Source organism: Myotis nattereri, assembly GCF_964212035.1.
Source record: "Myotis nattereri genome assembly, chromosome: 17".
Taxonomy (NCBI): Eukaryota; Metazoa; Chordata; class Mammalia; order Chiroptera; family Vespertilionidae; genus Myotis; species Myotis nattereri.
The window spans coordinates 36,533,129-36,556,181 of NC_138092.1; the positions used below are offsets into that span (position 1 = coordinate 36,533,129).

The 23,053-nt window shown below is 34.3% G+C and overlaps 1 protein-coding gene across 3 annotated transcripts in view; it reads left to right on the plus strand.

Moving 5' to 3' along the window:
* LOC308533179 (uncharacterized protein C8orf34) overlaps positions 1–23,053 on the plus strand; it is a 466,353-nt gene that overhangs the window by 68,319 nt on the left and 374,981 nt on the right. For 2 of the 3 annotated variants that reach the window (XR_013997045.1, XM_081111001.1), the window contains exon 7: positions 6,381–6,547. Coding sequence is in view for 2 of the 3 variants with exons in the window: in XM_081111001.1 (XP_080967127.1) it covers positions 6,381–6,547 (167 nt within the window). In the remaining variant the exon portion in view is untranslated. Of the gene's footprint in view, positions 1–6,380; positions 6,548–12,179; positions 12,823–23,053 lie in introns of those variants that run through there. The other variant, XM_081111002.1, reaches the window with a different exon arrangement.

The window sequence follows — 23,053 nt, forward strand, 5'->3', positions numbered from 1 at the left end:
GTTAGGTGCTGGTTCAAACAAAGGCAATTACTGTAGGAAGGAGATATGGAGAAACTATTAGAATAAGACAGAAGCTACTAACACAGAATCCATGAACCCTATATGGTCACTGGTTGGACTCAAGAGATCTTTGAATCTCTTGAAATTACATGGAAATGTTGTGTGTTTGTGCACATGGACATTTTCCTGCATTTTTATGCCACATCTTTCATAGATGTCAAAGTGGTTCTAAATTAAGACAGTTAAAGAAATAAAGCATCTGAGCTATAAAAGAAAGAGAGATCACAAAAGAGAAAGGGGAATATGTTGGGGAACTATCGAAAGTTTTCCACAATTGTCAGATACAACCAATTGGCATTAATTGTTATGGCTTGTCTAGCCATTTAAGGGGGAAATATATACATTTATTGCACATTTAGAGTTATTAAAAATAATCACACATTAATAATACAAACAAAAATTAAGTTTAATAAAACTATATAATTCTACCTTAAGCCATCTTAACTAGACTTTGCGAAAGCTGGGTAATGGAGTTCCCAAAATTACTTGCTGAATTGTAATGTGAATTTGTAAATAGGCTCATCAAGGCTTGAAAGCCTAATGAAGCTTCTCTAATTTGAGCCACCTTATTAAAACAAGAACAATATCAATAAATAATATAGATCTGGTGAATTGGCTTTATTTGCTAAATAAACATTGTTATTAGATGGTAAATAGGCCATAAAATGGATAGAAAATCTTACAACTTATAAATATATATTATTAAAATAAAAGCCAAAATCTCTTCCCATTAAGAAGTTTTCCCTTTCATTAAAACTCATCGTTGCTTTTGCTATATCTATAAACAAAGGCTGGGAATGTTCCCCTTTCCTTAGAGTACCCTTTATTAGCAGCAAGAGACAAGCAATAAACAAGTGAATATAAAAATATCAGCCATAAATTCAAGTAGTGATAAGTAATATGATAGAAAGTAAACCATAATAAAAAGGAAGAAAATGGATGGAACAATGATCCTTAATACATATTGTCAGATTTTGACTGTGTCGATATGATAGAAATATAAATCGAACTTACTAATTTAGGAGTACTCTAAGATGTAAATTTTAAGCATAAAGAATGTTAATTAATAAAAAATCTATCAACCAAAGAACAGAAGCCTTAAAAAGATCTAAAATATAACAAAATTATACCTTATGACTCAAACATTTCTACTTAAAGCCAAAAAATATGTAAGTCATGAACAGTCATCATTTGGGCCTCACAGCCCAGCACTGTCTTTCTGACCAAGGACACCATGTATTTTAATGAGACCGAGGACAACAATTGTGCCCACCTTCATGAAATGGTCTTGGTCATTGTTGGTTGATGAATGGGAGTCCCACAGCTGCAACCTGTCATTTGTTCCTCATCTTCCACATTTCGACCTTCATATTTTTCCTTCTTCTGTTTCATGACCAGTCTTCCTGTTGCCCTGGATTTTCATTTTTTTATATACATCTACTTAAACGAATTCTCATTTTATTTAGTGTGTTTTAAAAAATGAAGTTCAAAAAGAAAAAGTGATTTAAACAATATCTATTGAGCATTAACAGAGAAGGTAACATGCTAGGTACAGATTAGGTTCTGACAATTAGGCTGTGATGGTGAACTGAAACAAGCTTAGGATACAAGTCAAGAGAGGAATCATCCAGTTTGCCACTAAAGAGAGCGTATGGGCTCAAATAGAATATTTACTAACCTGTATTCAGAAACAGTGTGTGAAACAAAATGGATCAAGATCCAGTCCCGGGGAAGAGTGGGACCAGGAAGAAGGCTGTCCAGAGGGATGAGGAAGTCTCCACCTGGAGAGGTGGGCACACCAGGGCAGGGACATCAAATCCCCTTTAAATTGTCCCTTTCCATCTGATCTTGGTTTAGAAGTTACCTTTTTAAAGCAAAGCAAAATAGATTCCTAGAGTGTATCAACACCACACTGAAATATTAAGTGCTATTCTTTTTCATATGGCCTAAGGCCTCTTGTGGTTCCCTTTCCCTTTTGTTTTTCTAATTTAAATTTTATTTTCAATTAAAGTTTACATTCAGTACTATTTTGTATTAGTTTCGGGTGTATAACATAGTAGTTAGACAATCAAATACTTGACAAAGTGATTCCCCTGATATTTGCAGTACCCACATAGTTATTCCAATATTATTGACCACTAGAGGCCCAATGCATGAAATTTGTGCAAGAGTAGGCCTTCCTTCCCCCAGCTGCCAGCACCGGCTGCCCTCTTCCTTTCCTTCCCCCTGTGGCCACCGGCAGGAACCCGGGACCCAGGCTTCCCTCACATCCTTAGATTCGTCTGGAAGGATGGAAGGACATCCAGAAGGGCATCCAGTCTAATTAGCATATTACGCTTTTATTATTATAGATATTCCCTGTGCTGTACTTTCTATGTGAGATACAGATGCTCACGAAGAAACGTAAATATTTAGAAAGCTGCCCATTATGTTCTTTGAACATATAATGATATTGGTTACCACTTTAGAGACTGCTCTATGTGTTTCCTCATAAAAACATTATTATTATTCCCATTTTAGAAATAAGGAACTAAGTCCCAAAGCTGTGAAGTAGCTGAGCTAGGCTGTTTGCTTTCAAATTCTGTGTCCTTAATACTTTTCTTCAGGGAAAAGTTCTAAGAATCCCAATATTATTAAAATTTAGGTTCAATATCTGGGTAAGAGGGGGCCCAGAACCCTAAGTGCTCTTAGAAACACCCCAAACCCATCTCTCCCCATCTCTCCACTGCCTGTTTGCATTAAGATCCTGCTTCCCTTCCATGTCCTCTCTCATGGTGCAGTTTTCACTTCTATAATCCACAGGCCTTTCTCATTCAAAAGGCCTTCTCAATGAATACAGTTTGTCAAGTAAGATTTTTAAATTTTACATTATTTCTTACCTTAAAAGACACATGGCAAAATTATTCAGAAGACTGATGCCATGACAAGAAATTGGGGTAAATAAGCCTCCATCAATTTACAAGTGAATATTTTATGTTTTATCTCTACTACTAAAATATACAAGCGAGTCTCATTAATTGAATTTGAATTATACTGATAGTTACTAAAATAGAAACAAATATTTTAAAAGATATGCCTTTTTTTTTTATCACAACAATAGTTCCTGTTTAAGTGGGGAACCTAAGTTAGGATGGAAGTTAAAGTTGAAATAAGCATTGTTGACAAGAGTATGCCTTCATTATAATTCCTCTTATTTTTACCCTCAAGTTTTCACTTTGAAAAGTATCAAACGGCAGAAAATTTAAGAATAGTAATATCAGTATCTACATACCCTCCACATATATTCACCAATTAAAATTTTGCCTTTGCGTTACCTATGGTAATAGATCAATCTATTCTAATTCATTTATCCTATTTTTTTTATGCTGAAACACCTGAAAATAAGTTATAGATATTATAATGTGTTAATTCCTTAATTCTTTAACATTCATTTCCTGATAATAAGGATATCCTCATATACAACTATAATACCATTAACATACCAAAACTTTTAACAGTGATACTATAAAGTTATCTAATATGAAGTCTATATTCAACTTTCTCTCTTTTTTCCAGTAGAGGCTTTTATAGATTGTTGTGTTTTGGTGTTTGTTTGTTTGTTTGTTTGTTTCTTTTTTATCTACCATCTAATGAAGGATCATGTGTGGAGTTACGTTTTCAAGTCTCTTTAGTCGCTATAATCTAGAACAGTCTCCAACTTTTGTTTTATTTCATAACATTGATATCCTTGTAGATGGCAGGCAATTGTTTACAAATCTGGACATGTCTGATTGTTTCCTGATCATTAAACTCAAGTTAAATATTTTTGGCAGTAATTCTACATAGGTAGTAGTACTGAGTACTTCTTCTTTTTCCCATATCTAGAGATTCATAATGTCAGTTTGTCCCATTATTGCTGATACTGAGTTTGTTTAGTTGCAAGGTTAAGGCCCTAACCGTCACAATGAAGAAGATACCATTTGCATTTGTAATTAACAAGTCATCTACCACCTCTGCTTTGGAAAAGATGGCACAGACTGTCTCAGCTCCTCCCCCTTAAATACAACTATAAACCTTGGAAATAATGCAAAAGGCAGCCAAAGCAGTTTTATGCTGTGAAAAATGTAAAGAGGAAGATGGAATGGCTAGGGATCTAACGACTGGAGGAGCAGCAGTGGCCAGCAATGTATGATTCTCCCACCAACAGCATAAGGCAAACGAGGCCTGGCATTTCCCAACCCCAAACTAGCAAGAGGAGGTGGTGGCCTTGATAAGTTCATTTTCCCCCCTAATCAAACAGGAGTCCTGCCGGCCTCACTGGTAGAGCCTGGTTGCACTGGCCAGGGAATTGACAGAGTCCCACTCACAAGAAAGGGTCAGAGGACATACTGTCCTTTCCTGCCAGGCTTGAGACTCCTCTTCCCCACTGAAGACAGTGGGCAGTTAAGTGCCTTTTACTTGACAAAAAGACACGAGGGATCCCTCCACAACAAAGCTTGACATGGGAATCCTTTATGTCCCCACAGCCAGACATTCCCTTTATCTACCTAAAAGCGCCAGATGCACAACCTGGAGATGCTCCTTTTGCCCTCTCAGGCAATACCAGCAGGTACACTGGGAGCCATAGCAACACCAGATAGCCCAAGCAGACTAAAATAGCACTTCAAGAGCTCTGAAGCTGTCACTGGAACCACAAATTACAAAAGTAAGCCAGGGGGCTGCCTTTTAAAATAAAAGATATGAATAGGCCCCAGACACTCTTAAAATAATAGTCAAATTGTGCAAATCACATTATACGAAGAACCAGGAAAACCACACCTTACATGAGAAAAGATAGTCAACTAATGCCAACATTAGGAAGAATCAGATGATGGAATTATCTGACAAAGAATTTAAATGCATGTGTTTCCTAAAATAGAGTCAGAAGATGAAGTGGCATCATTCTCACATCAGACATTAGATTACAATCTGCGATTGACTTTCTTCAGTGAACATGCAACTCCCACAATTTGCTCTGATCATGTCAGCATCACTGAAACCCTCAGCCATCTTAGTTTAAAACAGTGGTTCTCAACCTTCCTAATGCCGCGACCCTTTAATACAGTTCCTCATGTTGTGGTGACCCCCAATTTCATTGTTACAAATTGAACATAATTAAAGCATAGTGATTAATCTCAAAACAATATGTAATTATATATGTGTTTTCTGATGGTCTTAGGCGACCCCTGTGAAAGGGTCGTTCGACCCCCAAAGGGGTCGCGACCCACAGGTTGAGAACCACTGGTTTACAACTTTGAACTTTATTTTGGATTCTTCCCATTAAATCTAATTAATCCTGCTTTTTAAAAAATCATAAAAATGCTTCAACAAGCAATTATAAGTTCCCTTGAAACAAATATCAACAAATATAAATACTGACAAAGAACCAAGTGAAATTTATGTAACTGAAACAAAATATAAAAACTTGTTAAATGGACCCAGATTGGAAATGACAGAGTATAGAATTTTTTAATGAGGATAGGTCTATAGAATTTATCCAAAATGAACACCAGAGAGAAAATAGACTAAAACTTATGTATAGACCCAGTCAAAATTTCAGCAGGTTATTTTGTGAATATCAACTAACTTGATTCCAAAGTTTGTATAGAGCGGTAAAAGACCCAGAACGGTGAACAAATTATTGAAAGAGAAGAACAAAATTGGAGAACTGATATTAACTTACTCTAAGACTTACTATAAATCCACAGTAATCAAGACAGTGTATATTGGCAAAAGATTAGAGAATGGGACAGAAAAGAGAGGCCAGATAGCCCAGAAATATAGTAAACCAATCTTAGACAAAGGAGCGAAAGCAACCCAATGGGGCAAAGGTAGCCTTTTCTACAAATGGTGCTGGAACAACTGGACATCCACATGTTAAAAAAAAAGAAGTCTAGACAGAGACCTCCCACCCACCACAAAATTTAACTCTAAATGGGTCATAGACCTAAATGTAAAATGTAAAACTATAAAACTTCTATAAGAAAATAAGAGATAACCTATATGACCTCAGGTGTGGCAGTGAATTTTTAGGTATAACACCAAAGGCACAATCCATGAAAAAAAAAATGTAAACTGGACTTTATTAAAACGAAAACTTGAGAAATGAGGTACCAAAGGATGTCTAAGAAAGAAGACAAGGCTCTGTATTCTTATTATACTTGGGGAAAATTTTAATAAAATGTCCATAAATTTGCATGGCAAAATAATGGAATGAAATGTGATTGTCGATTTTCTTCACTCACCACAGCTAATGCATCATGTCATCATCGTTGAAAGTTAACACTTAAATATTTCTTCAGCTTAAAGGTGGAACCCAAGACCAAGGGATTAAAACAGCAGCAACAGCAACATAAGAAACGGCTGGCAGCGATGCTCTCTCAAGATTCTTTTGAGTCTATTCACAGCCCTACCCCACCTGTAACAGAAGAAGATATTGATAATGAAGATGATGCAATGGAATTGCTGGGTAATTTTAAAAATTAATAATTTCTCTTTTTATTCTTCTTTGGCATTGTAAAATGTATGGTGATTAAGAGACTTTAAGAGTTTTGAATAGTTTTGTCTTAGGGGAAAGAGCTTAACACACATTTTATTTACATTAGACTTTTATGAAGTTGCATCTAAGAGCTAAGTTGAAATCACCTAAGCATGCGAACTATTAGACTGTACTTTGTGTTTTATATATGCAGCTCTTTGCCTTCTAACTATTTAATCAAGTTTTATTCTGTGTGCAATTGTGATATTCAGTTGTTTGCTTTATTCTCTGATTATAATTGCCTTGATTACAGCTTTTGTCTATAAAATGTATCCAAAGTACATATTTCAATCCTTATCCCATATGTCCCCTGTTATTTAAGAATGTTTCATAAAAATAGGTTAAATTTAAAGAGGCAGAGAGTAAAACTAATGCTTGATATCTTCCATAAATGACAGAGAAGTTGAAATGTAGATATTTCAGTTTTTAACTTTTTCATAGGCCCATTACTTTCATAAAAACGTTATTAATGTTGTATATGTAAGAAATCCTTTTATGTCTATTGATGAAGTAAATGTATGTTTCTGTGTCATCAGAAATATTTTTGTAGTGACTTTAAAAACTTGAACTTCCCTTTGGAAAACCATTTTTTCCAAAAGAATGAATGAACTTTTATTTCTGAGAATGTGATCCACATATAAAACAACATTTTTGTCAGTGATATCAATTATTCTATTCCAAATAATTAGAGCAATTTTAAATACTTTGTAACAATATACTAGTAGGAGAATAAGTCTAGTCATTTGAAAGCTTTAAATAAGTTTAACATATAAAATATGGAGTCCCAGAAATATGCATATATTTAATTTTTTTCTCATACCAGATTCTTTGGTTTTAAGTATTTATGACAGCAAAACACTATCATTATGATAAGTGATGTAGGTTTCTTTGCATTGGCCTACAGAGGTGTTATTTAGTCAGTGATAGCAGGCTCACTGGTGTTTTCTGATGTTATAATACCTGCATTTATTCTAGCATTGAGGAGACTATATCATGGTATTTTCATCTCAAGCTGTTGGTCTCTCTCTCTCTCTCTTTCAAAAGAACAATTAAGCCTCGGTGCTTCTTAAGGAATCTTCTCTTCCCCACCTCCAAATCATTACTGTGGCAGGTGTGCAGGATGTGGTGGTCAGACCTTTTTCAGTTAATTTCCATTCAACAAGTATTTACTGAGCACTTATTATGTGCTAGGCAGTGAGTCCTGGGGACATAAAAATAAAATAATCACGGTCTCTGTTTGCTAGAACTTTACCTTCTAGTGTTCAAGATAAAAATGTAAATACCTCACTCCAGTAGTGCTGCTGCAGGTCTAATTTGATTAAGGTTACAGCTGTATATAGGGAGAATCCCTAATGCAGGAGTAGGGGACGGCGATCAGGGAATATTTCCTAAAGAAACTGATTGTTCGGGTGAGTCCCGAGATGCATCATCAGCAGGCAGAGTGCGATTGTTGTCCTTGTAGGTTTACTCTGGTAGGAATGGAATCTCTGCATTTATGCCCCAGGACAGTGCTTATAAATTGTTCTCTGCTTTGGTCAGTAACAGTGAATCGGCATTGGATTGTGCCGATATCTTCCTCTCTCTGTCCTTTCCTGTAAATGACAGCTCATCGTCAGCTAATGTCCACATGAAGGCAACTGTCGCTTGCCACAAGAATCTTTTGAAGAAATGCAGGCTCAGAATCACTGTAGGGTTACTGGTAGCCTCAGGAGTTCAGAGGAGATCACAGAACTTCGGTGGTATCTCAAGGGCTTCTCTAAGGGATTCTCTAAGGGATTCTTTAAGGGATTCTCTAAGGGATTCTTTAAGGAGGCTCTGATGTGCACTCAATGCTGGTGCCCCCTACATATCGGCTGCTCTGTTATCAAGTGTCAGGTCTCCCAAGCTGAAGACCAGAGGGTTGGGTTTTGACTACCTAACGTGAGCAACTAATATCTGGTCCTCATTTTTTTTTTCATTAAATTTTAGCAAATTTAATCATAAGAGATAGTCAAAGGACTTGGCCTTTCTTCCTGTAATTCTATATGTCTCAGCACAGATGGCTGGTGGTATACTAATGCTGATCTCCAGATGCTCCAAGTCCATTAGTCTTATCCCCTAAAATAATGCCATACGCAGCTTTCCCTGTTGCCTACTTGTCTCCATGAACAAAGGTGATATAGCAGAAAATTCAGTCCAAAAGATGGTTTCACCCAGAAAGTTCATCTACTAAATAAAATGTTATTTGAATATGAAATATGTTTGATTTTTAAGGCCCAAATATTTGTACCCACTAATATAATTTAATGATTTTTAAAATACACATTTAAAATATAAACTCAGAGTTTTCTTCAAAAGTAACTAGTATATATACATTCATTACATACGATGTTACTTATGTCTCACTAAGGTAATGGCTCATCTTTTACATGAAATTAAACAAATGTACATGATAATTTCAGTTAACACAAGAAGTAAGAATTTTTTCAGTCATGATACAATTTCAGATTAATATTCCAAGTATGGATATAGCATAAAATAGTTCTTATTTATTTTAGGACTTGACATCTTGGGTAGCCATGTATATCTCTTAATATTTCAATGTTTTTCAATGGAATCATTGGTACAATACTCCTAAATCTATTTAGAAGTTATAAAAATCTGCCTTCCTGGTCCTTTTAATATTAGATTTCCATCATTTTGTTTATTATAGAATTGTAAGACAATAATTTTGAAACTCTGCTTCTAAAGAAACATCTGATTATATTTATTTGAAACAAATTCAGATGCTAAGCTCTTGAAAATTTCATGAAGTATAATTGTAGTACATAGCATCAAGTGTAAAATCAAACAGAGACATCTGGTACTTAAAACATCTTTTTTAAGCTACCATGTATTGTAGAATGGTTTAGCTCTAGCTTACGTGTTTTAGGGTTTAAATTGTCATTATCTATACCATGATTTAACAGGTTGAATTTTTATTTATTATGCATGTGAAGCACTCTGTAAACTTTTTGAAGTGATAAATAAGTAAAAGGTATAATGATTAGCTTACATTAATATATAAATAATTATTCCTTAGCAAAACTGATTGATTGGAAGGGTTTTTGGAAAAAGGTTTTTAGTTGAAGTAGTAAACTTTAACAAAACTATTAATCCTGGTTTTGTTTATTACGAAATCTAGCATTGTTAATATATACTAATATTTAATTCTCTACAGTTTGGTTGCATTTTTGTGGATTTATTTTCTAAATAAGCACTAAATGTCCTTATGAACAGGATTCAGTGAAAACAAACAAACAAACGCCAGCCGTGGTATATGAAAAAAATTTTAGTACACCATTTATAATTTTTTATGTAGTTTAAATATTTTCTGTAGGATTGCTTTAAATACTACGTATAAACTCATAGTATATAAGTAAATTAATATGGAATTACTATATATCAGAGAATAACATCAAAATTTGTGGAGTGTAAGATATAATAATTTTAATCACTTCTGAATTTGGTACTCTGATTACAGAAGATATTGAATAAAATATCTCCACATCACCTTAAATTAAATAACTTTCACTTCAAATATAAGATATTCTCAGTTATTTTAGTAATTGTGCTAGAAATTAATGACCACAATGAGTAAGCCATAATAAAACATTTTCATGCTTTTTAAGTTATTAAAATAAGTAATTTTCAAAAATGGAAAGACAAGTTACAGTGGTAAAGATATAAAAACCTTTATGTATTTTATTTTATTTTTTACAGAAAATTTGAGGGACTTCATTAGTTTCAAAGATTTCGCTTTGTGAATATGAGCCCATTTTCATCATGTTACATGCATTTTTCCTCTTATTTTTATGAAATGCTAATTGTAATACATATTTGATTGTTCTCTGCATAATTTATACTCATTAATATATCATTAGAATTATTTGAAAGATACAACTACTTTTTTTACACACTTTAGTATGGGTTATTACTCTTTAAAAATTTTTATGCTTTCTCAGAATTGATGATGAGGCTAATATCTAAAAATCACATGCAGGAAGTACTAAAAAGAAAAAAAAAACAGGATTAGTCATGCTTTATACTTTCTAGTCATAGGTCACAGTCATCTAAAAATTAAAACTAAAGTTATATTACCAAAACATACAAGGTGCTTAAAAATATATTTTATTTGTTATAAATTTAATAGTTAAGAACAAGCATAATTATACAGTACTGGTATTCTTTGCAGAATATAGTAATTGAGTTTCTAAAAAACTAAGTATATTACCACATTCTGTAAAATATAAACTTTATTTTCTGGAGGCACTCATGACATCAAAATGATCCTTTGGCAAATTCTTCTGCATTTTTTTAAAGTAAACATTCACTCTGCTTTTTGTTTTTAATTGGAGACTTCTTAAAATAGAGAGTACCCGTTTTTGCAAAATAGCATGCATTTTACCTAATGAGAAGTGGGTGCTGTCACTCTATTTTGTTCACGGGGGTGAGGGCCTTAATGAAAACAATTATCTATCTAACTACCTAGCACCTACCTGTATTTTAATGGCTAAAGTGTGTGAAATAGACTGGAGCACATGGGAGCATAGATACACACTTCGTTTCCTTTGTGTATCACTCATTGGGCGTATCAGGGCAACATAAGTGCTATCACTTTTAAAATGTAGATTTTTTTGTAGAAAAGATTCTGTTAAAATGTATGAAGACTTCCAAAATTAAACGTATGGATACTTTAAGTTGTCTGTAAGATTGCTTTCAATGCTACTGAGAAATTCATTCATCATAGTATGAAAATAACTTAGTGTGGAATTACTACATGCTGGAGATTAAAATATCTAGATTTGTGTGATGTCAAAATAAAATAATTTTGAGCACCACTGAGTTAGTGCTCTAAGTCTAGAACATACTGAATAACTTATTTCCAAATCACCTGCATCTAAGTAAACCTCATTTATAAATATAAGATATTCTCACAAATGTCATTAGTTATACTGGTAAGTAATGACCACAATTAATTAAATATTATAGAAAATCTGCATATGTATTTTTAAATGTTCACTAGTTGACTTAGTATTATGAAAAAACTAGAACCTCACACAGATGTATAAAAATATCTTTCACATTCTAAGTATTAAATATTTCCTTCTGTGAAGTCATGAGATGTACAGGGCGGACAAAAGTAGATTTTCAGTTGTGAGTATGCAAAAAGTTTATTCTTGTATTATTATTCGTTAATTATTCTATTATTTATTTCCATTACAACTGTAAACCTACTTCTCAGTTTTAAAATAAAGTAAGAAAAGTAATGCATGCTTATTACTGGTCTTACAATGGTTTCAGGATTTTAGCCTTCTTAGTTCCGTCATTGAATGTTCACATGTGAACACTGTCAACATAATTTTACTGTTTGTTGCCTTCCTGACAAGCAAAAAATTTCAGAAATTTCAAGAAAGAGTAATTATTTTCAAGAAAACTATTAGCACTTATAAGTCAACATAGGCTTACTTTAGGGGATTTTAATATCAGATCTGCTGGGAGTCAAATTTCTTCTAAAATACTATTTATTTCTTATTATTAAAAGGCAGATATTCAGTGTAAAGAATGTGGCATTACAGAAGGCAAATGGAATCCAAATAGTTGAAAGAAGCAAATGTTGCAGTTAAGAAGAGGAATCAATGACCTAGAAAGCTAACAGAGAATATTAGCAATGCCGAAACTGATACATCCCTCCTAATGCTGACAAGGAAAAGGGTAGAAAAACACAATTACCACCATGAAAAAGATGGACAAGACCAGATTTCACCATAGATCTTACACAAAAGATAATAAAAAACATGTGAAAACAACTTTATATCAGCATATTTGACAACTTAGATATAATGAAGAAAAAAATTCTAGCAAAGCACATCATACCAGATATAAAAAAGGAGAAATAGGATATCTGATTAGTTCCATATTTGTTAAAGAAATTGAATTTGCAAACAAAATCCCTCCCCAAAAGACAACTTCAGATTCACATGGTTTCTTTGATGAATTTTCAAATATTAAGTAAAAAATAATGCCAAATATAATAAACTCAGGAAGTGGTGAAGAGAGAAAACTTTGCAGGTTGTTTTGAGACTCGCATGTCCCGTATGGACACAGATACATATGTTCTCAACAAAATATTATTAAATTAAATCTCTGTGATCCAATTCGGTCTCAATCAAATTTCTAATAGGCTTAAAAAAAAAAGAAAGAACTCAATGAGCTAATTCTAAAATATATATGGAAATAATGACCTGAAATTGATAAAATCAGGGAAAAGGAGAGTATCTGGAATTAAAATATCTGATTTCAGGACTTACCATAAGGCTACAACAGCCAAGAAGATATGGTATTGATACAAAACTTGACAAGCAGATCGAGGAAATAGTTTAAAGTTTAGAAATATATCTAGTCAGTTCGTTTTCAACAAAGGCATCAGGCAATTTGATATATAAAGAAAATATTTTCAAGCATTGGCGCTGGAACAATGAGATAAATGTAAAGAAATCGTACCGTAACAAAAATTATTTTTAAATGAATTATAGGGACAACCTTGAGGCAGGCAGAGATTTTTTTTTTTAGCGATAACTAAGGATTAAAAAAGACATTTAATAAACTGGACCTCATTAAAATTATAAGCTTCTCAGAAAATGAGAAGAAAGTAAGAAGAAAATTTAAAAAATAGAGAAGTATACCACTTACTGGGAGAAAATATGGACAATATACCTGACAATCATTTCTTGGCCATTTGGCTGAGATCAAGTGTAGTATCTGTTCCTATCAGCTTAATCTCTGATATGTCCTTTAGCTGGACAATATACTTTTTTTAAAAAGGGCAAAAGCTTTCAATAGGCAGTTCACAAAATGAGTTAAACAAATGGTAAATAAGCACATGAACAATATTTAACTTCATAACTTCAAAGAAATGCAAATTAAAGCAGCACTGAAAGATCACTACAAACCAACTAGAATGGCTAAAGTTAAAGACTCAACACAAAATATTGCCAAGAATGTGGTGTCGCTGTATATTTCAAATATTGCTCATAGGAATGAAAAATTTTACAATCACTTTGGAGTAAATGTCTGGCAGTTTCTTATAAAATTCAATATGTACCTACACTGTGGCCTAGAGATTCTTAGATATTTTCCTAAGAGAAATAAACATGTATCCTCAAATAGTTGTGTATGAAAGCAGTTTTATTATAATAAATATCCTAGACAAAAAACAAAATATAATCGCTAGGAGAAATTATAAATAAATTGTGATATATTTACACAATGAAATATTGTTAATAAAAATGATTTAAGCACTGATACATGTGACAATCTGGAGGAATCTCATTGTTATGGACCAATTCATATGTTGATGCCATAACTCCTAATTTTGATACTATTTGGAGACAGGACTTTCAGGGATAAGTATTAAGGTTACAGGAGGTCATAAGGGTGGGTTCCCAATTCAGTAGGTCTGGTGGCCTTATTAGAAGAGAAAGAGACAGAGCCGTCTCCCCTTCCTCTCCCTCTCCCTCTTTCTCTGCCTCTATGTGCACGCACACTCAGCACTCAGGAAAGGTCACGTGAGGATGCAGTGAGAAAGGTGGCCGTCTGCAACCCAAGGAGAGAGCTCTCACCAGACATTGACCCAGCTGACACCTTCACCTTGGACTTTCCAGCTTCCATGACTGTGAGAAAATAAATTTCTGTTATTTGAGCCATCCAGTCTAAGACATTTTGTTATGGCAATTTAAGCCAAATAAGACACATATAAACACTACGCCGAGCAAGAGCAACCAGAAACAAATGACTACATACTATGCTAATTTAATCATAGGGAACTCAAGAACAGACAAAACTGATCTACGGTGATAGAAATCAGAACATAGTGCAGGTGGTGAGGGGTTGGTATCAGGAAGCTTTCCGTGCTGATAGAAATATTTTATATTTTCACTGAAGTCCTCATTACCACCTGGTTGTATACATTTATCAAAACTCATTACATTGTACATTTACTATCTGTGTATATCCGTGTAGATGTGAATTTGAAAAAATAAAATAGAAATTTTTGTATATAAAAATCATGGCTGCATAATGTTAGATCATGAGAATACTCAAGGATTCAAAATTAAATTTGGCGTTTGTTATTGTTCCTAAAATAAAATGATTACATTTTATAGAAACACACATGAGATACGAAAGGTAATTTAAGACAGTAATATAGGCATTTGCTATGGAAATATCTCTACTGTGACCTTTAATATGTTTTCCAAAGTCTGTGCCTATTGTAAGCCTCATGTTTGAATAATCCTGAACAAAAACAGAAGTTGTCATTTTAATTTCATAGTTGCACTTCAGAAAGCAGAATTTGATCTTTGATGATAAATTTCCTCGTTTTGAATATACATACTCTTCCAATGTGGTCACACTATATTTTATTTGATATACTGAAATGTCCTTCCTTACTGACTTGCTTGTGATACAAAGAGCTAAAGCTGTGGCAATTTAAACTGAAAATGTTCTTGTTATCAACTGGAAATGTGCAGTACATATATTGTGATTCCTTTTATATTCTTTGTTTAAACATCGTTAGTGAGATATACATACATGACATAAAATTTATCCATTAAATGTATAGAGTTCAGTGGCTTTTACTATATTCACAGAGTTCTGCAACCATCCCACAATCTAAGTTTAGAACATTTTCATCCCCCCTCCCCCCAAAAACCAACCAGTCAGCAGTTACTCCTTGTCCCACCACCACCCACTCCCTCACAGCGAGGCAATCATTATTCTTGTCTGCCTTATGGCTTGGGTCTTCTGAGCATTACATTAATGAAATCATATACTATGTGTGGTCTTCTATGAAGGACTTCTTTTACTTAGAATAATATTTAAAAATTTATTAATATTGTCGTTGTATTAGTCCTTGTTCCTTTTTTACCGACTTCTGCACATGGGCCACGAAGTTGCAATTGCATTTTACGTGCGCGCCCACAGGTGGTATTTTGTGGAAGAGCCACACTCAAGGGGCCAAAGAGCCACATGTGGCTCGCGAGCCGCCGTTTGCCGACCACTGGTCTAGGTTTTAGAGCATTTTTAGGTTCATAGCAAAATTGAGCTGATGATCCCTTCCTCACCCATAACCATTGGCAACCACGGATCCTTTTACTGAGTCCATAGTATAGTCTTCTTCAGATTTCGTACAGCTGGAACCATACAGTGTGCAGGCTTTTGATATTGACTTATTTCACTTAGTAACATACATTTAATGATTACTCCATGTCTTTTTATGGCTGCGTAGCTCATTTATTTTTAACACTAATAGTATTCCAGTCTGAATGGTACAGTGTATCTTTTCATCAACTGAAGGACATCTTGGTTGCTTCCAAGTATTAGCAGTTGTAAATAATGCTGCTAAAAACATCTGTGTGCAGATTTTTGTGTGAATGTAAGTTTTCAGTTTATTTGGGTGTATACCAAAGAGCATGATTGCTGGATTGTATAGTAAAAATATGTTTAGTTTTGTAAGAAACTGCCAAAGTATTTTTCAAAGTGGCTGTACCATTTTGCATTCTCCCCACCAAGGAATGAGAGTTCTTGTGGCTTCACATCTTTACCAGCATTTGGTGCTGTACATTTTTTTTGGATTTTAGCCATTTTAATAGGTGTGCAGTGTTACCTCATTTTATCTCCAATAGCCTAATGACAGATGATGTTGAAGACCTTTGCATATGCTTATTTGCCATCTGTCTTTTTTGGTGAGGTGTCTGTTCAGATCATTGGCCCATTCTTTAATTGGGTTGTTCATTTTCTTATTGTTGATTTTAAAAAATAAATCTCTATTGTTGAAAGTATTACGTTTGTCCCTTTCCCCCCCCATTGTCCTCTCCTTCCCCCACCCCACCCCTAAGCTATCACCACCCACTGTCTGTGTCTATGGGTTATACATATACACATATGAGTTCATTGGTTGATCTCTCTCTCTCCCCCTCCTCCCTCCCCTGCCTTCCCTCTGATATTTGGCAGTCTGCTCAATGTTGCTATGTCTCTGGGTCTATTTTTGTTTATCAGGTTATGTTGTTCATTAGATTCCACATATGAGTGAGATCATGTGATACTTATCTTTCTCTGACTGGCTTATTTTGCTTAGTGTAATGCTCTCTAGGTCCATCCATGCTGTTGCAAATGGTAAGAGTTCTTTCTTACAGCTGCATAGTATTCCATTGCATAGATGTACCACAGTTTCATAATCCATTTATCTGCTGACGGGCACTTAGGCTGTTTCCAAATCTTAGCTATTATAAATTGTGCTGCTATGAACATAGGGGTGCATATATTCTTTCTGATGGGTGATTCTGAGTTCTTGGGGGTATATTTCTAGACATGGACCACTGGGTCAAATGGTAGTTCCATTTTTAGTTTTTTGAGGAAACTCCAAACTGTTTTTCACAGAGGCTGCACCAGTCTTCATTCCCACCAGCAGTGCACAAGAGTTCCCTTTTCTCCACATCCTTGCCAACAGTTGTCGTTTGTTGACTTGTTGATGATAACCTTTCTGACAGGTGTGAGGTGGCACCTCATTGTCATTTTGATTTGCATCTTTCAGATAATCAGTGACTTTGAGCACTTTTTCATATGCCTTTTGGCTTTCTGTATGTTTATTTTGGAGAAGTTTCTATTGAGGTCCTTTGCCCATTTTTAAATTGGATTGTTTACCTTCCTTTTGTTAATTTGTATGAGTTCCCTGTAGATTCGACAAAATCCAACACCTTTTTTTTGGATAAAAACTCTCAACAAAATGGGAATAGAGGGATCATACCTCAACATAATAAAAGCCTTATATTAAAAACCTACAGCCAACATCATACTCAATGGACAAAAGCTAAAACCATTTCCCATAAGGACAGAAACAAAACAGGGATGCCCACTTTCACCACTCCTGTTCAGCATAGTACCAGAAGTCCTAGCCATTGCAATCAGACAAGAAGAAAAAATAAAAGGTATTCAAGTTGGAAAGGAGGTAGTAAAAATATCACTATTTGCAGATGACATGATACTGTACATAGAAAACCCTAAAGACTCCATCAGAAAATTACTAGATTTAATAAATGAATTTGGCAATGTAGCAGGATATAAAATTAATACCCAGAAATCTATGGCATTTTTATACAACAATAATGAACTCTCAGAAAGGGAAACCAAACAAATAACCCCATTTCCCATTGCAAGAAAAAATTTTAGATGCTTAGGAATAAACTTAACCAAGGAGGTAAAAGACCTATATTTGGAAAACTATAAGACATTGAAAAAAGATATATAGGAAGATATACGCAAGTGGATTAATATACCATGTTCATGGATTGGTAGAATCAACATCATTAAAATGTCCATACTATCCAAGGCAATCTATAGATTCAATGCAATCCCTATTAAGATACCAACAGCATAATTCACAAAGCTAGAACAAATTGTCCAAATCTTATCGTTGATTTCTAAAAGCTCTGGGTTTTGTTTTGTTTTTTTTGTTCCCTTAACCCATGTTGCGTATGCTCTTTGTGTATTTTGTATAACGGCTCTTTATCAGATGCATCTTTTGCAAATATTTTCTCCAAGTCTGTGGTTTGTGGTTATCTTCACATTCTCTTGATGTTTTCTTTCACAGAGAAGTTTTCAATTTTAATGAAGTCCGGATTATTTTTTCTTCATTGATCTTGCCTTTGGTGTTTTATCTAAAAAGGTACCACCTTACTGAAGGTCATCTAGGTTCTCTTTTATGTTATTTTCTAAGAGTTTTATAGTTTTTCATTTTACATTTAAGTTTGTGATCCGTTTTGAGTTAATTTTTGTGAAGGGTATATGTTAGATCTGTGTTTAGATTCATTTTTCTGTGTATATATGTCCAGTTGTTTCAGTGTCATTTTTTATAAAAACAACCTTTTCTCTATTTTATTGCCTTTTATTTTTTGTCAGAGATTAGTAAGCTATATTAATGTGGGTCTGTTTCTAGGCTCTCTATTCTGTTCCATTGAACTATATGTCTGTTTCTTCACCAATGCTTGATTCTTCACACTGTCTTCATTTCTTTAGATTTATGGTAAGTCTTGATTTTGGTAGTCTATCCTCCAGTTTTGGAAGAACTGACATCTTATAATATTGAGTCTTCCTTTCCATGAACACGGAATACCTACTCATTTGTTTAGCTCTTCTTTAGTTTCATTCATTAGAGTTTTCTAGTTTTCCTAATGTACATCTTGTACATATTTTGTTAGATTTATATCTAGGTGTTTTTTTTTAAAGGTGCTAATGTAAATAGTAACTGTCTTTTTAATTTCAAATTCCACTTGTTCATTGCCAGTATTTAGGAAAGCAATTGGCATACAGCTTTGCTATAATTCCTTATTAGTTCCAGGAGTTTTGTCAGTTGTTTTGCACCTCCTCCATAAACAATCATATCATCTGCAAACCAACAATTTTGTTTCTTCTTCCCCAATGTTTGTACATTTTCTTTCCTTTTCTTATTGTATGAGCTAGATGAACTTGAAAAGGTGTTGAGAAGGATTGATGATATAAAACATCTTAGCCTTCTGCCTGACCTTAGTGGGAAAGCTTCAAGTTTCTCACCACTAAGCATGATTTTAGCTGTAGGATTTTTGTAAAGATTCTTTCTCAAGTTGAGGAAGTTCCCTGTTTCTAGTTTACTGAGAGTTTTTATCTGAATGAGTTTTGTCACAGGCTTTTGCATCTATTTATATGATCATGTAATTTTTCTTTTTTAATCTGTTAATATGAGGAATTACATTGATTTTTTAATGTTGAGCCAGCCTAGCATACTGGGATAAATCTTATCTTGTCATGGTTTACAATTATTTCTATACATTTTTGGATTAGATATGCTAGTATTTTGTTGAGGATTTTTGCATGTTCAGGAGAGATATCTGTTTGGACTTTTCTTGTATTGTCTTTCTCTGTTTTTGGTATCAGAGCAACACTGGCCTCAAGGAATAAGATAAGAAGTATTCCCTTTATCTTCTGGAAGGGATTATAGAGAATTTGGTATTATTTCTTCCTTAAATGTTCGGTAGAATTCACAGGCAAACTCATTTGCACCTGGTGCTTCTTTTTTTGGAAGTGTATTAATTATTTTTTGTAAAAAATATGTTTTTATTTATTTATTGGAGGGAAAGGATGGGAGAGGGATAGAGAGAAACATCGATGAGAGAGAATCATCACCGATTGGCTGCCTCCTGCACACACCTTACTGGGGATTGAACCTGGAACCTGGGCATGTGCCCTGATTAGGAATTGAGCTAGTAACTTCTTGGTTCATGGATCAGTGCGCAACCACTGACCCACACCAGCCTGGCCGAAGTGTAATTATTATTGTTTCATTTTCTCTCAAAGATATAGACTTGTTTACATTGTCTTTTTCCTATTTCTTCTTATGTGAATTTTGACAATTTCTGACATTCAAGGAATTGGTCCATTTCATGTAAGTTTTCAAATTTGTCTGCAGAGTTTTTATTATTGCTTTGTTACCCTTTTAATGTTCATACTACCCATAATAATGTCCCCTCTTTTATTTCTGTATGAATATATCAAAATTTATGTATCCATTTCTCTATTCATCAGTTTCCAGATTTAAATGATTACCCTCAGTGCTGATATGAATACCTCTATCCTGACTCCTTAGGCACCATGCTGAAGTTTCTTTTGGGTGTACACCTGAGATTAGCACTTCTAGGTCATGGGTGCTTGCATATACTGTATGCAACTTTTTGGATTTTATTAAATATCTCATTTGTCTCTGAATATTTGTGTTAGTTTCTCTAGAGTCTGGGTAATGTGTTAGTTTCTCTAGAGTCTGGGTAATGGTTCTCAGTCTGGGTAAAGGTGATGGCCAGAAGGAAGGGGTGGGAGGCAGTGTCTGGGTGAAGATGAGTAAAGGAGGGGACAATAGGGACATCTATAATAGTATAAACAATAAAAATAAAGTTAAGAAAGAAAGAAAACCTTTTTACTATGTAAAGTGATATCTCTGTTAATTACTTCATTGTGGATTAAATCAACATGTTGTATACCTTTAAGTATCATGTTATTCAAAGTCGTTGTCAATTTGATTATGAAAGAACTCATTCAAAAGTTTTCATTTCTCAGATAACTAATAAAGTTGAATTATACATTTTCCATTTCCTTATTTATCTGTTGTATTATGGATGATATCTTTAGATATTTTGTCCCATTCTCTCTGTTTGATTTGTAGTTATCTTGTCCTTTGATAGTTTTAATTTTAGTTATTATATTTTTCATATCTAGTAATTTTTAAATTAAAATCAGTTTGTTCTTATTGTTTTCTAGCATGTTTACCACTTTTTCTTATAATTCCTGAATGGATTTTCTCTCTTTAAAATGTTAAATAAACTTATATTTAATCTTTGAATTGAATCTATCATCTCCAATTCTTGGGGTGTTAATTCTCCTTTTGTTTTTACTGACTTATACTTTTTTGTGGTAGATTTTCTTTTTAATGTGGCTTATAATTTTTAAGTATATTTTTATTGATTTCAGAGAGGAAGGAGGAGAGAGAGAGAGAGAGAGAGAGAGAGAGAGAGAGAGAGAGAGAGAGAGAGAAACATCAATGGTGAGAGAGAATCATTAATCAGCTGCCTCCTGCACACCCCCTACAACCTGGGCATGTGCCCTGACTAGGAATCAAACCATGACCTCTGGTTCATAGGTTAGTGCTCAACCACTGAGTCACTCTGGCCAGGCATGGTTTATAATTTTTAAGTGACCCAGCACTGCAGAAGCACTTATACAAGGTGGCTTTTCATTGGCTTTGTATAGGGCTGTAGGAGGATTTGTCAGTTGAGTTTTCGCTTTCTCCATCACTTGGACCTTGTAAATCAGGACATTACACTACCATGTAGCATAAGTTTATATTTCCATTTCTAATGATGTCTTTTCCAACAAGAGTGACCAGTGATGAGAAGCCTTGCCACTTTTGTGGCTGAATGGGAGAACTTTTCCTGCCCCAGTGTCTGATCATAGTTCAATGTCGCTTACAGCTCTAGGGTTCCTTACTTTATTCAAAAGACTTTATTTCAGCTCCCCCATTTACATGAGCTAAAGGCCTTATCTCTTTTCTTCATAAATTCCAGCCACAGTCCGGAGGCCTAGACTACCCTAGACCCATGTAGGTTTTAGTCTAGGTTTTCTCTTCTAGATTTGTTCTTCTTTATTTCTGCTACGTGAATACTTCATTTCTTTTAGAACTTATTGGGAGTAATTTTATTTTGTTAACTTTATCAAGCATTTCTGTATTTGAAATGGCAGAAAGCCTTTTGTGGCATTCAGTTACTTAGTATATTGGTAGAAATTTAAATCGTTTAATTTCAGTGAAATCCAAATACTAATAAAAATACAAAAGAAATATATAAAGAAATACATAAAAATAATCAGCTTTCAAAAACAAATAGCCAACATTATGTATGTCATCTAATTTTTTTTTAAAATTAGTCAAACATGTAAATTTATATGAACTATAAATATATAGGTATCTATATATGTATTAAAACCAAACTATTATCCATGGTTAACTTAGGGGAGCAGAATCAAGGTGGGAGAGATCTTTCATTTTTCTGCTTTGTATATTTCCTCATTGTTTGATTTTGCAAATAGGCATTTTAAGCGTGAGAAGATGCTAAAATTAGTGATAACTTTAAGAGGAAGCATTCTGTAATTTTCCTGATTAGTGTTTTGATAATTACTAATCATGAAAACCCTGTGAGCCTGAAAGACAGACTGTGAACTCGTTTCATAGACTGTGGTGTAACGGGTAAGTTGGGAGGCGTAGCCAACATCAGAGCGAACCCCAGGATCTGGGAGCAGAAGCAGGTGGTGGAAGTGACCAGAACAGACTGCATCTTGGATGCCTGCGGAAGACGAGGACCACGCAAATCGGACCACGGTCACCATTACCCCCGAGGGAAGTCAGTATGCACCTGTTCCTCCCAGCTATGTCAGCCTTATGGCATTTTCGAGTTTCTTATATCAGGCCACAAAGTTCTTATGGATTTAAAAACATTTGTGGCAATGTAGGTTGTAGGTATGAGAGATGCCATCCACAAAGGGCACTTAAAGGTCAGGTGAATTTCCTTCTCAGCTAACACCGACTTCAATTCTGGCAGTCATGTACTTCCTTTACATTTTCTTCATTCTTCAGTCGGTCTTCCACAAGCCGTATTTGATTCATCATAAAATAAGAAATAAGAATGCTTAGAATGAATTTTCCTCAGCCTACGTTTTCTTAGCTTATTTTTGATTCTACTTGCAGATTAATTTTACCATACATACAACCTACATTACCCACATCAACAGACACAATGTGTGTTTTATTGCATTTCAGTATATTAATGAAACCAGGAAAAAACT